This window comes from Garra rufa, chromosome 14 (assembly GCF_049309525.1).
Source record: "Garra rufa chromosome 14, GarRuf1.0, whole genome shotgun sequence".
In the NCBI taxonomy this organism is placed as follows: domain Eukaryota; kingdom Metazoa; phylum Chordata; class Actinopteri; order Cypriniformes; family Cyprinidae; genus Garra; species Garra rufa.
In genome coordinates this window covers 6,583,286-6,598,614 of record NC_133374.1, presented here as the reverse complement: position 1 = coordinate 6,598,614, position 15,329 = coordinate 6,583,286, and the positions used below count along the sequence as shown (strand labels likewise).

The following is a 15,329-nucleotide window of genomic DNA, read 5'->3' as shown; positions in this document are numbered from 1 at the left end:
CAAAAATCATTAGGATATTAAGTAAAGATCATGTTCCATGAAGATTTTTTGTAAAATTCCTACTGTAAACCTATCAAAATGTAATTTTTGATTAGTAATATGCATTGTTAAGAACTTAATTTGGACAACTTTAAAGGTGATTTTCTCAGTATTTTGATTTTTTTGCACCCTTAGATTTCAGATTTTCAAATAGATGCATCTCGGCCAAATATTGTCCTATCCTAACAAACCATACATCAATAGAAAGCTTATTTATTGAGCTTTCGTATGATGTATATATCTCAGTTTTGTAAAATTTAACCTTATGACTGGTTTTGTGGTCCAGGGTCACATATATATAATATATACACTGTGGACATAAACACAGCCTGATGGTTCAGGTTCCAGATCACTAGCTCAAAGGTTGAAAGTTCAGTCTCAAGAAGGTCTGATCCAGGACCTGGAGAGTTACTGAGAACTCAAGCCAGCATCAGGAAGGCACTGTGTGAGCGCTGCTGTAAGTGCCGAGGATACTGATTCTTCTCAAAAACACTTCACAGAATCTAAGTACTATCAATGGTATCAGTCTTAAACTCTCTATACTGTATGGACTTTTTTTTAATTAACATAAGTAGTGTCTAAAACTTTTGTCCTGTTTGATAAGTGTGAGCAGAAACATACATGGATGCCAGACATAAAGGTGTTATTTAGGTTGGCTTTTTAAATTCAATGTTCTTGTTCAGTATTTGGACACTGAACCAGCACGAAGGTCTGAATACTTTTGTTAAGGCAGAAATATGCTATATGACTTGCTAAACCCTATGCATCATACACTTACTGACGTAACAGAGGAATAACTGGGCATCACTGACTAAACGACTGTGAATATACCACTTTCACAACAGACTCATGCAGAAAAAAGTTCTAAATTCGGCACAAAATACGCTAAAGTGATTTCCTTTCAAATTGGTCAACTCTGAAGGCTCAACATTTGCAGACTCGCTTTGACTTGCCGGCAGCTAGCATTGACTCGTCTAGATTTAAACGGGTGGGCAACGTCGGTCCTAGAAAGACACATTCCTGCAGAGTTTAGTTCAAACCCTAATCAAAAACACCCAAACAAGCTAATCAAGGTCTAAAACTACTAAAAATCCACAAACAGGTGAGTTTTAATCAAGGTTGGAGCAAAACTCTGCAAGACTGTGGCTCTCCAGGACCACTGCACTAGACTTTTGGACAAAAAAATCTGTACAAAAGTTTGTCAGCTTTTAGATGACAAAATATCTTAATTTAGTGATTTAATGCTATATGTTTTAAATTCTAAATCATATACCGCTACTTAGTATATTGATATCTAATACAGTGGCATTCAGACAACTTAGCTGTGATTTAATTGACTAAATACTTGTACAATGCAAAACTTAAAGAACTTGGTTAAATAAATTTGATAACCCTTCACAATTAGGCTCTATTCATTAGTTATTGCATTGTATTATAATCTAATAATAAACAATACTTCAACATCGTATTAATCATAGTTCTTGTGCATTTCTACCCCTACTATATATCATTAACAACTGTCAGGATGTATAAATTAACATTAGCTAATGTATTATGAATAAGCAATATTTGTAATAAGTGAACAAACCTAAATTAACAAATGTCCCTGAGGTCTGGTTGCAAACTGTGTTATAAAATAAGTGTTCGCATATTTTTAATTGGCATTTTAAATATGCATGTAAGCAATAATTTCTATTCCAATTTAATGTAATTAGTGAATTTGTAGGGTTTAATGTAATTTGAATATGAAATAATTCTAAAACAGTGTATAAAATAACTAAACACTGATTTAAATTGTCAAAAGGAAATACTGTTTGTTAGAAAATACTGCACTAGTCTCTTCCTCACTGAGTCTGTTAAAGGTGGCAGTCTTGCAACTGTATTTGTAAGACTCTCAGACCAGTACAAGCAGCCACAATATGCAAAATGTGCCACTAGATGTCATCATTTTGCATATACTTGATATGTGTTTGTGTAAAGATGTTTTAGTGAGGTTTGTGCTGATCTCAGATCTGCTAGAGTCTCTAGGGTCAGTGGATCTGGGATTCAGTCCATTAACCTAGGACCAAACTTTGAAACAATAAAGAAATATTAAAAGGATTTCTAAAAAGTGAATTTATTAGTATTACTGGATCAAAACCTAAAGCTCACTTTAAGGCAATACACTGCAGGTTAATAGGGTAAAAATGTACTAATAGTTATCAACTTACTTACCCAGTTAATTGATTACATTGATAATTGCAAACAAGTTTTCTAAAATGTTAGGTTTAAATATGCAAATGAGGCATTATCTTATGAAATAAGCTCTAATTTGCTTACATTTCTAGTACAAAAATCTAAACACTGGATGAAGTCAGTTTCAAAATTTCACTTTTTTTGACATATTAGAGTCAAATGTTTTTACAGAGGGATTTTTGAGTATCACGCCATAATTCAGAAAAAATTCTAGACATGATAACTTAAGATAGGAAACACTATTTTTTTTAACCATTTTTTGGGAGTAAAATGTATAAAATCAAGCAATTTATATATGAACAAATCCCGCTGTAAAAACCTTCAGGATATAGACAGCAATAAAAATGTTAAGTTTGGTGTGTGTAAGTGCTACTGAAGTGGAGATTTATGGCTCAGTGTGGAAGAAAAAACTAATTTTGAGAAAACGGCCTTTAAAATCATGCATTGTAATTGAAATCTATTGACACAAATAGATAAAGTGCTATAAAAGAAACACTTAACAGTGTTTTTTTCATGTTTTCTTTTCACTAGTCTGAAAAAACATTTTATGAAAAACCAAAAAGCCCAAAATCTCAAACTTGATAGGTGCATGAAAAAACACGTTTTTGCCTGCAGTGTCTCCCCTTAAAATCTTTCTGTTGCTATATAGTCTCAAGGCAGCCAAAAAAGTGTTTTTGTTAACTTTTATTAAAGTCTGTATATTATGAGATATATAAGCATATTATATGAAAAAGTCTTTGAAGTAACTGTGTTTATAATCATTTGGAAGGACAGAGAAATTATTAAATTAATGTTCGTATTAATGCACCTTTTTTTTAAGAGTGTACACTAAATGCTTGAAGATCACACACTATCAGAGTTGTTACGAACAACAAACTCGCACAGAAACACGCTCTAGGAGACACATGGCAACTGAAAACAATGTGTTCTCAAAACATGTCAGATGTCCTCCCATTGGACAGATTTGCAGGTTTTTGAAGCTTAAAAAAACAGAGTCTGTGTCCATTATAAACTACATGATTTTCAGTGAAATGAGTCAACTCAAATCTGCAGACTATCAACTCGTCCAGACTGTAAATCAGGGCAAAAGTATTCAGTGCGTGGCCTTGGAAAAGTTGCAAAGTGGACCAGACTTTACGCTGGTAGTCAAAAGACTAGCTGTGTGATTTTTAAAAAATTAAAATTTGTGGAAACTTTACTCTCCCTCAGTGGTCTCGCATAGCCAGACCTTCAGACTGATGGCAGACGGTCTGGGAACTCTGGCTGCTTTGAATGGTCAGGTCTGCCTAAGAGGCCATATAAATGACAGATAAAGCAACCAATCACATTTTGTTTTGTGCTGCGCCATGTTTAGGGGTGTGGAAATGCCCCCACAATAACAGACCGGTGTGTAACGCATTCGAATTTTTTCAGCATCTAGAACTTCTTTCGTGAGGGGGTTTGGCATCACGGCATCTTTGTTACCAGGCGGAACACAAAAGAACGCGACACACACATCTCCCGGAAATCCTGTGTAATTCAACCAATCGGGTGACGTTTTTGAAACTCCTGAAGTATTTCCATTTTTGTGTGTTGTGTGCATCCGACGTTCAGTCAGAGTCTGTGGGTGTGATGTCCGTGGCTGAATCTGCTCCCTCTGGCCATGTAAGATACAGCATTACATCACTTGCTCGCCAATGGACCCTCTGAAGTGAATGGGTGCCGTCAGAATGAGAGTCCAAACAGCTGATTAAAAACAACACAATAATCCACAAGTATCCCACACCACTCTAGTCCATTAGTTAACTTCTTGTGAAGCCAAAAGAAACAAATCCATCATTAAGACGTTTTTAACCACCTGCAAACCAATTCTTTTGGTTGAAATACAAGTCCATAATTCATAATAAAGCTTCCTGGAGTGAAAACGTCCATCTACTTTTTGCCTCACAACAAAATCCACACATTTTTTAGTTTTGGACTGTTCTGGCAGGTAAACAGTGCTTGATCTGTGCAGATTTCTCTCCTGATTCAGACGAGACAACTTTTCTACTTGAGAAAGCGATAATATGCATGGAGCTGAAAGCAGCAATTTGAAGTTAAAAATGTTGTAATAATGGATTTATTTATGACTAACACACAGCTTTTCATTTCATGAGACATTCATTGATGGACTGGAGTGAACTATTCCTTTAAATATTTTGAGTAGATGCTTTTCGTAAAAGAGCTACTCAAAGACGGGGCTTCCTTCTACATTTGTATATTTAACGTCATCTACAATTATTTCTCCATCTGGCCACTTTGCCTGGTCTAGGGCCAACCAATAGACTATATGACTGACAGATAAAGCAACCAATCACATTTGGTTTAGTGCCACGTCATGTTTAGGGGCGTGGAAATGTCTCCACAATAACAGACTAGTGTGTAAAACTATTAAAAGCATTTTAAAGATTTTGTGAAATATTTCAAATACTTTTGAAAATTCAGCTCACTGTCTTTCGTGAGGGGATTTGGCGTCACAACATCTTTGTTTCCAGGCGGAACACTAAAGAACGCGACATCTCCTGGAAATCTTGTTCAATTCAACCAATCGTATGACGACTTTAAAACTCCTGAAGTGTTTCCATTTTTGTGTGTCATATACATCAGACGTTCAGTCAACGGTCCATGGGTGTGACGTCTGAGGCTGAGACTACATGTAAGATATAGACCAGTTTGTTTCTTCATGGTAACAGATTTGGAGAAATGTAGCATTGCATCACTTGCTCACCAATGGATCCTCTACAGTGAATGTGTGCCATCGGAATGAGAGTAATCTACAATAATCTACAAGTGTCCCACACCACTTTATGCTGCCTTCATGTGCTATCGTAATTATGGTAAATACCAAAATCCGACATCTAAATTGCACATGAACACCCACTCACGTTGTAATTTCCACTGGAAAGCTCGAAATTTTTTATGATACCTGAGTTGCCGAGATGGGATAAACTTTGACCTTTCAACATGGCGGACAGCAACGAAACTATACTAAATGATAAGCATTGCATGATGTTAAAAGTTCTCTGCTGTTTAGTTGGTTAGTTTGTAGCCCCCATAATGCTGGGGCATAAAGGATTTTATTAACATCGCTATTTAAACGTAGTGTTGTCTTTAAAAATACCGTTAAGAGAAGATGCTAGCTTGTCGTGGCTCGCCTCCAGTAGGGTGCTGTGCGGTACAGTGTTCTGAAGGAGGCAATTTTCTCATGTTATTTTATTTGGTCTGTTTTACCAAAGTAGCATGTGTGGACAAATTGCGAGTCCGCCATGTTTCTCTGAACACGACACACTGGTAATTTCCACTTCACAAGTGGAAAGCATCATCTTTCCCATATCACATGAAGGCAGCATAAATCCATCAGTTAACTTCTTGTGAAGCCAAATGCTGCGTGTTTCTAAGAAACAAATCCATTTTTAAAACGTTTTTAACTTTAAACCATCTCCTCTGGTTAAAATACAAGTCCATAATAAAGCTTCCTGCAGTGAAAACCTCCATCTCCTGTTGTCCTCTCACATCAAAATCCACACAGTTTTGTCTTGTTTTCTCATTATCTGTGCTGATTTCTCTCCTGATTCAGACAGGACAACTTTTCCACTGGAAAGCAATATTATGTACGGAGGACTCATATTTTAACTGAAAGCAGCCGTTTGAAGTTAATGTCTTAATAATGGATTTATTAATGACTAACACACAGCTTTTCATTTTATGAAACATTCATTTATGGACTCCAAGTGAGATATTTTGAGTGACGTAGATGCTTTTTAAAAAAAAAAAAAAAAAAAAGAGCTACTCAAAAATGGGGCTTCCTTCTACATTTGTATATTTAACATCATGCACAATTGTTTCTCAGTTATTTCTTAACTATCATGCACCGAAATCACTTTGGTGAAAATTCGTTCACCAAACACATGCCTTTATTTTGTGATAAGGACATTCTCCACAGCATTTTATCTGAAGTCTTTTAAAATTGGCGCTGTTTCAAAACGCATAAGATGCCAGGGTCAGGCGATGGATTTTGCTGTATCATATTAAATGGTAGTTATTTTTTATTCATACTACACTCTTGAAAATAAAGGTTCTTCACAGCGATGCCATAGAAGAACCATTTTTGGTTCCACAAAGCACCATTCAGTCAAAGATTCTTTAAAGAACCTTCTCTTTCTTACTTTTTATAATCTGAAGAACCATCCTTCACCACAAAGAACCTTTTGTGAAACAGAGTTTCTGTATGGAACCATTTAGACATAAAAGGTTCTTCAATGGCATCGTGAAGCACCTTTAATTTTTAAGAGTGTAGATGCAAAAAAAAAGGTAATGGGAGAAGAAACCTTTTCATTGTTTTGTATGAGGTCTAAATGTTGTACAGTACCTGTACATGGAAAACCAGTACACAAAACCAGTCATAGGGGTCAATTTTCATCTGAAATCATCTGAAAGCTGAATAAATGAGCCATTGATGGATTTGTTAGAATAGGAGGATATTTGCCCGAGATACAACTATTTGAAAATCCGAAATCTGAGGGTGCAAAAAAACTAAATATAGAGAAAATCGCCTTTAAAGTTGTCCAAATAAAATTCTTAGCAATGCATATTACTATTTTAAAATTAAGTTTTAATATAATTACAGTAGGAAATTTACAAAATATCTTCATGGAACATGAACTTTACTTTATATTCTAATGATTTTTGGCATAAAAGAAAAATTGATAATTTTGACCCTTACATTGTATTGTAAGCACTGCTTATGACTTACGGTTTTGTGGTCCAGGGTCACAAATTAAGATATTTTTGATGAAATCCAAGAGTTTTCATAGACAGCAAGGGTCCTTCCACATTCAAGGCCCAGAAAGATACCAAGAACATTGACAAAATAATCCATGTGACATCAGTGGTTCAACTGTAATTTTATGAAGCTACAAGAATATTTTCTTGGAGAGTAGTATATGCCCATGAAAAGTATCATGTGTAGTTTACAAGGTCATATCGAAATTGTTTATTTGTGCCTTGTGTGCAAAAAAGAATACAGCAAAACGTTCTTTGCCTCTCCATATCCTTATAAACATATGTTTATGATTTCTCACAGCTAATTGATCGTCTGTTTCCTCTCTACATTATAGAGCCCTTTGGTTCAACCTGTTGTTCCAATGAATGTCGTCCCGGGACCCTCTCCTAACATGAGTTTACCACCTCCAGCCATGATCACAGGAGCTTCCCCTCCATCGTTCCCTCCTCCACGATTCAACCCCCCACAGATGCCTGCAGGTAAGTCTTTTTTTGAAACAAATGAATACTTTTATTCAGCAAGGATGCATTAAATTGTCAACAGTGGCAGTAAAGACATTTACATTTATATGTTACAAAGGTTCTATTTCAAATAAATGCTGTTCTTTTGAACTTTCTATTCATTAAAATCTTAAACAAAAGAAATTTATCATGGTTTTCGCAAATATATGAAGCAGCACAACTATTTTCAACACTGATAATAATCAGAAATGCAGTATATTAGAATGATTTCTGAAGGATCATGTGACACTGAAAATGGAAGAGTGGTGATGATGAAAATTCAGCTTTGCATCACAGGAATAAATTACATTTTATAATATATTGATATGCAAAAGAGTTACTTTGATTGTAATAATATTTCAGAGTTTTCACAGCCTTGGTGAACAAAAAATTTTTTTTTAAACCTTACCAACCCTAAGCTTTTTTTTTTTTCAGTTATTAGATGATTAGATAAACCAAGCATGAAATAATAACACTTTATCATTAAATGTTACCTTGTTTTTAAACAGGATTCCCACCTGTCATCCCAGTGCCCTCTATGAACCCCGCAGGTCCTCCTCCATCCGTCACAGGTATCAAAAACTTCATCCATGTAAACTGATTGCATGTAAATAGTTAATGATTCAAATTGTAACCAAACGATTTTGAAAAGCTTTTACAATCTACTCAATCCAGCTCTGAGTCGTTTAGTTTTATGATCTGATGTTGTAAAATTTTCAGTGATATCAAACTCTTTTCTGATATGTGACCCTGGACCACGTATATTTGGCTATATACAGGGGTGTATTTGTAGCAATAGCCAACAATACATTGCATGGGTCAAAATTACCAAATTTTCTTTATGCCAAAAATCATTTGTATATTAAGTAAAGATCATGCTCCATGAAGATATTTTGTAAATTTCCTAGCGTAAGTATATATCAAAACTTAGTTTTTAATTAGTAATATGCATTATTAAGAACTTCATTTGGACAATTTTCTCAATATTTAGATTTTCTTGCACCCTCAGACTCCAGATTTTCAAATAGTTGTATCTCGGCCAAAAAAAAAGACCAAAACATTATTATATATATATGTGTGTGTGATCCTGGACCACAAAACCAGTCTTAAGTCGCTGGGGTATATTTGTAGCAATAGCCAAAAATACATTGCATGGGTCAAAATTTATAATTTTTCTTTTATGCCAAAAATCATTAGGAAATTAAGTAAAGTTCATGTTCCATGAAGATTTTTTTGTAAATTTCCTACTGTAAGCATATCAAAATGTAATTTTTGATTTGTAATATGCATTAAGAACCTAATTTGGACAACTTTAAAGGTGATTTTCTCAGTCTTTTTGATTTTTTTTTGTCCTATCCTAATAAACCATACATCAATAGAAAGCTTATTTATTGTATAAATCTCATTTTTGTCAAATTTAACCTTATGACTGGTTTTGTGGTCCAGGGTCACATATGTCAATTTCAGATGCATAAAATCAAGTAATAAAGGTTTCTTACTAAATCTAGTGATGTTTTTGTCTTTAAATAATATCAGAAACCCCAACTGAAGAACCTTCGGATGAATCCCACGAAGCTCCCAAGAGTCACATGGATCCGATAGGAGCTCAAGCTCTCAGTCCGCCTCCTCCCGGAGGGATTCTGGGGCCCAGACCGGGACCCCCACCGCCACACCCCCCTGTGGGGCTCCGCCCACCATTCATGCCTCCTTTTGCTAATAACATGCCTCGTCCCATCCTGCCGCCTCCCAATATGCCTCCTCAAATGATGCCCCCTAGGGGCCCCAACCCCATGTACGGAGAACCCCCTGCGGGCCGATTCCGGATGCGCATGGTGCGTCCTCCAGGACACGATTACCCCCCTCGCAGGCTCCCAATGCCTCCTAGAGGAGAGGAACCGCACTGGCAGAACGCACCCGAAAGGGAACGATTTGGAAACGAGCCACCGTTTCATCGGGGCGGATGGTTAAGGGGCGGCCCTCGTGGACGAAGTCGCTTTGGGAACTGAGTTGCTTGTTTTTTTAAGGCACTACTGGCTTCAGCTGGGACTAGACCGCGGAAAAAGGGACTCCGTGTCTGTGAACACTTTCTACGTATTATATACGGAGTCCACATGAAATTAACAGACACTGACGGTGCCCATCTCTCTACATGTCGTCATGTTCGCTTACATAGGCGAGACAAAGGGGATCATATATTATGAAATTCCCGTCTCGTCAATGCGAACTTGCCGAGGTCTGTCATTTTCAGACGTTACACTCACTACCATAGACTAATGTTAGAGGTCTAGTGTAACATGTTCTGTGTAAATAGTACAGTTTGCACATTTCACAATTGTTCTGCTATGAAGAAACCACCTGTGGAAAATGTTCCATCGTCCATTGTGTATATTTGGAGGTAGTATTTTCGTTAAAGCTTCTGTAGGCTTTCAGTGAAGACTTGGTCAGAAACTCCTGTCAGCAGTAGAGCGTCATCTTTGGCCAGTTCATTTTACAAAGCTATTTTTTACCAATCATTCTTGTTTTCTTTTTCTGTCTTAAAAGTTTATATTAACATGCTAAAACGAACACAAGTAAATGTTGTGGCTACTTGAACTGACTTGTTTTTTTTTTTTGCATAGACTTGATGTTTAGTGACTGCAGTTTTAGGGTTGTCTCAGTAGAGGGCGCCATTTGTCTAGTAAAATGATGAAAAATGTATTTCCCAACCAGAGTTATTATAGTTAACTACTGCTAAAACCATTAAAAAACGTTATTTGAAATAAAATAAATGTTGACTAAAAGAAGATATTAAAAATACTTTAATTTCATCGTGTTGCCAAGGCAGCATTTCTCATTTAATTTTATTACAGTTGAATACCTAAAACTAAAACTGAAGTAAAAATTAATAAAAACTATACAAATATGAAAATAAAACTTAAGTAAACTTAATAAAAAATAAAATAATAAATAATAAAAAACTTAATAAAATTCAGCTTTTAATTTGTATGTTATTTCATATCAAACATTTAGGGCAGGTAATTTATTATTAGATACTGATTTATTACTATTTCATAGTTTTATGATGATTATGTGTATGTAGTGTAATGATAATCAAAATATAAAATCATAATTAAATATAATTTTGAACATGCACATAAATTGAATAAAATTCTAATTCTAGTGATGATTAAGAATAAAATAGTAATAATTGAATATTAAATATGTATTTTGTATAGTAATTAAATGCTATAAATTACTATTTCAGTGTTTTGTGATTATATGTTTGTAGTTTAATCGTTATCATAAAAATAGAAAATTCATGAAAATTAGTAATAATAATTTAATTCTAGTGATAATTAAAAACAGAATAGTATTCATATATTAATGTCTTGTAGTTTGTATAGTTTATTTTTGTATGCCATAAATTACTATTTTAGTATTTTATATTATTTGTATGCAGTGTAATCATTATCATAAAAGTCATAATGAAATAAGAATGTAAAAATGCACATTAATTTAGTAAAAAATATATTTGTAGTAATGATTTTAAAAACAGTAATAATTCAATTTAAAAAAAGTATAATTATATGCTAAATGACTGTTTAATTATTTTAGGACGATTATGTGTATGTAGTTAAATCGTTATTATTATAAAAATATAAAAATAACTAAATAAAAATGTAAAAATGCACATTCATTTAGTAAAAAATATTATTGTAGTAATGATTTTAAAAACAGTAATCATTAAATTTAAAAAATGTATAATTATATACTAAATGACTGTTTAATTATTTTAGGACAATTATGTGTATGTAGTTATAAAAATTATAAAAATATAAAAATAACTAAATAAAAATGTAAAAATGCACATTCATTTAGTAAAAAATATTTTTCTAGTAATAGTTTTGAAAAAGAGTGAGAATTTAATTCTAGTGATAATTAAAAACAGAATAGTAATTTATTATTATATACTATAAATTACTATTTCTGTATTTTATGATGATTATCTGTTTGCAGTGTAATCATTATCATAATACAAATAAAACAATCATAAACAAAAATGTAAAAAAATGCACATTCATTTAGTAAAAAATATTATTCTAGTAATATTTTTTTAAAGTAAGTATTTTATTCTACTGATAATTAAAAACAGAATGGTAATAATAATAATATATTAATAATGTTGTGCATTTTGTATAGTAATTTATTATAGACTATAAATTAATATTTCAGCATTTTATGATGATTACAGTGTAATCCTTATCATAAAAATCATAATTAAATTAAAATGTAAAAATTTCATTTAGTAAAAATTATTCTAGTATAATTAAATATAATTAAATTCTAGTGATAATTAAAAACAGAATAGTAATAATATATTGATAATGTCTTGTGTTTTGTATAACAATTTATTATAAACTATAAATGACTATTTCCGTATTTTATAATAATTATGTGTATGCAGTGTAATCAATATCATAAAATATAAAAATCATAATTAAATAATACAAATGTAAAAATGCACATTTATTTAATTAAAATCTTTTAATAAAGATTAATAATAATTCTTGTAATAATTAAAAAATAATAATAATTTTACTCAATGGATCAGCATGGTTCCAACAAGTGTGTGTGCGCGCGCACCGGTGAGCCCTGGTGTTTCACGGGTACAGCGCGCGCGCTCCTCCCTTCAGCCTCGAGCTAAACACTGGAAGCGCGTGTGCGCGCGCGGAGCGCCGAGTCTGACAGGAGAGACGCGCTGGATGCCATGATGTCTCACAGTCGCCCCACACGCAGGACACCGTACGGAATTATGACAGGTATGTACACATATTAATACACATTTACAAATGAATGGCTTTTTTATTGAGACTGGAATTGCGTTGAGGCGACACAAATGCTGATGCGCGTGACTGCGGCATCACTGGAGACCGCACGTGCTGGGCGCGAAATGTTAATTGATTCGCAGTAATTGTGTTTGTTTATCAAGACTGCGTGTATTTCCATAATAAATGACGGCTGTGTTTAGGTTAGTGAGTCTCAGCTAACCGTTTTCGGTTCCCGCCCTGATCAGAAATTTCTAACGGAAATTCAGAATTAGAAAGCAATCCTGAAGGACCTTAATGGGGATTTACTCCATATTACAGTAAGTAGGTATTTTAGGACATAGCTTCCAAGATCTTCATATGAAACATAACAAAATAAGAATGTGAAAACTTTAACTTGATCCAGTGGGATCTTATTTGATTATTTACAGATTCATATTTTCTCTATTAGTTGCATTATGATAGAAATCTCAATAGGAATACTGTACATACTGCTTTAGAATTTTTCACTAGAGCAGTTTGTTCTGGGAACATTATTGTATGGTTTTAAATCAAATAAGCCTTAAAGTAACCTTTACTGAATGCTCTGTAACGCTTCAGACAACATTAGTTTTTGGTTCTGAAAAATAAAACCTAAAAAATAACCTTTACAGAATGTTCTTTATAAAGTTACCACACGAAAACCTTCCTTCAACGTTCTGGAAATGTTAGTTTATGCTTAATAAAAACATAAAAGACTGTTCGTAGAATGTTAAGAGTTGGTTCCCAAAAATAACCATATGGTAACGTTGAGGGAACGTTTTGAGTTCTGTCATAACTGTTAATCTTAGACTTCTGGTAATTATGGGTTATGTTTATTATTTTCAGCAGTCAAACAGATGCGTTGAGATGCATCAGATGTTTGAGCGCGTCCGTGCGCGTGTTATGAATTCATCTGCAGGATGCTCAGTCAATGCCAAGGGCACAAGCTCCCCGGTGACCCTGTCCTTACGGCCCCAGAGCTCACTGTACTGCTGATTTTAAAACATGGCCGTGACAATCCATCATTGCTTGTGTCACTGGAGGTTTTCCTCTAGAATAAACGTGGAGAGATTGGCTTCTCTTAATGTGTGTGATGGTCTGACCCCTGCTGTCTAGCATCTGGTGCATTGCATGGTGTCATGCATTTAGTCGTTCCTGATTAACAATGGATGTTTTGGTGCATTTCCATTCATTGATTAAATGCATAAACAATGCATAACATTCTATTAGAGATGCCATTTGAAATGACATTTCAGGGTTTAATAGCGTGGTGTTGTGGGTTGTTGTCGGGGCATTGCTATTCAGGCATTCTGGTGGTTGCTTGCTGCCTCAAGACAAAAGACCAACCCAAATCTCTCCTACAATTGTTTTTACATCTGTTTTATATGATTATTATAGTGATGTTTGCATTAGTAGATGCTTGCATTAAAGGAATAGTTCACCCAAAAATGAAAATTTAATGTGTATCTGATTCCCCCAGGGCATCAAAGATGTAAGTGACTTGTGTTGTTTCTTCAGTAGAACACAAACAAAGATTTTTTAATTCAAACTGTTGCATTCTGTCAGTCATATAATGGCAGTCAATGGGGACCCATGGCTTTGAGAGTCAAAAAAACATACACAGACACAACCAAATGAAAACCTGCGGCTATTTTATCTCTGATCCACCGCAATGTCCAACTGTCCTCAACACTCCCGGATGAGTTTGCACAAGCAAACATAATTTTTTAGTATTTAATCGGTTGCAACAATCAGGATAAGCACAAGTAATTGAGCACAGAGCACATTGACGCACCAGCTGTTGTGAACATGCTCAGGACAGTTGGACATTGCGGTGGATATTTATGCATATGCATAAATATTTAAGTCTTTTGAGAGCATAGACAGACCAAATATATTGTGTCATTTGCATTGCGTCATGGGAGTTGGACATTTCCTGCATGCTTTTTTGCTGCGACTCTCTGATTGATGAGATTTCTGCACAGCATCATGGGTAATGTAGTTTTCACCACAAATTCAGCTTTTAAACCAATATTTTAAAAATATGTTGTAATAATGTGAACCGAATGGCTTCAACAAAAGCATATACCATCAATTAACAACCTCTTAGCTCACAGTAGGTAATGTTTTTAAAGAATCTTTTTTGCTCACCAAGCCTGCATTTATTTGATCCAAAGTACAACAAAAACAGTTAAATTTTGAAATATTTTTACTATTTAAAACTGTTTTCTTTTTTAATACATTTTAAAACGTAATTCATTCCTGGGATTTCAAAGCTGAATTTTCAGCATCATTACTGCAGTCATATGATCTGTCAGAAATCATTCTAACATTCTGATTTGCTGCTCAAAAACATTTATTATTGTTAATAGATTATATAATAATAGAAAGTAAAAAAAAAAACAGCATTCATCTGAAATAGACATCTTTTGTAACATTATAAATGTCTTTCACATTTTTGATTAATTTAAAGCATCCTTTCTATAAATAAAAGTATTAATTTATAAAATTACCTTCCACAAAAATGATACTGACTTCAAGCTTTTGAAAGGTATAGTGTATAATGTTGCAAAAGCTTTTTATTTCAGATAAATGCTGATCTTTGGATCTTTCTATTCATCAAAGAATCCTGCAAAAAAAAAAAAACACTCAACTGTTTTAATTATTGATAATAATAAAAATGTTTCTTGAACAGCAAATCAGCATATTAGAAAGACTTCTGAAGCATCATGTGACACTGAAGACTGGAATAATGATGCTAAAAAATGTAGCTTTGATCACTGGAATAAATTACATCTTAAAATATATTCAAATAGAAAACAGTTATTTTAAATAGTAAAAATATTTTAAAACTTGTTTTTGCTGTACTTTGGATCAAATAAATGCAGGCTTGGTGAGCAGAAGAGACTTCTTTAAAAAAACATTACT

At 33.9% G+C, this 15,329-nt stretch overlaps 1 protein-coding gene across 1 annotated transcript in view; it reads left to right on the top strand.

Moving 5' to 3' along the window:
- Positions 1–10,167, top strand: part of scaf4b (SR-related CTD-associated factor 4b) — a 31,261-nt gene extending 21,094 nt beyond the window's left edge. Inside the window, exons 17-19 of the mRNA XM_073818058.1 lie at positions 7,410–7,554; positions 8,085–8,147; positions 9,112–10,167. Coding sequence (XP_073674159.1) covers positions 7,410–7,554; positions 8,085–8,147; positions 9,112–9,581 — 678 coding nt within the window. The 3' untranslated portion in view covers positions 9,582–10,167. The remainder of the gene's footprint in view (positions 1–7,409; positions 7,555–8,084; positions 8,148–9,111) is intronic.
- The last annotated feature ends 5,162 nt before the right edge of the window (positions 10,168–15,329 follow it).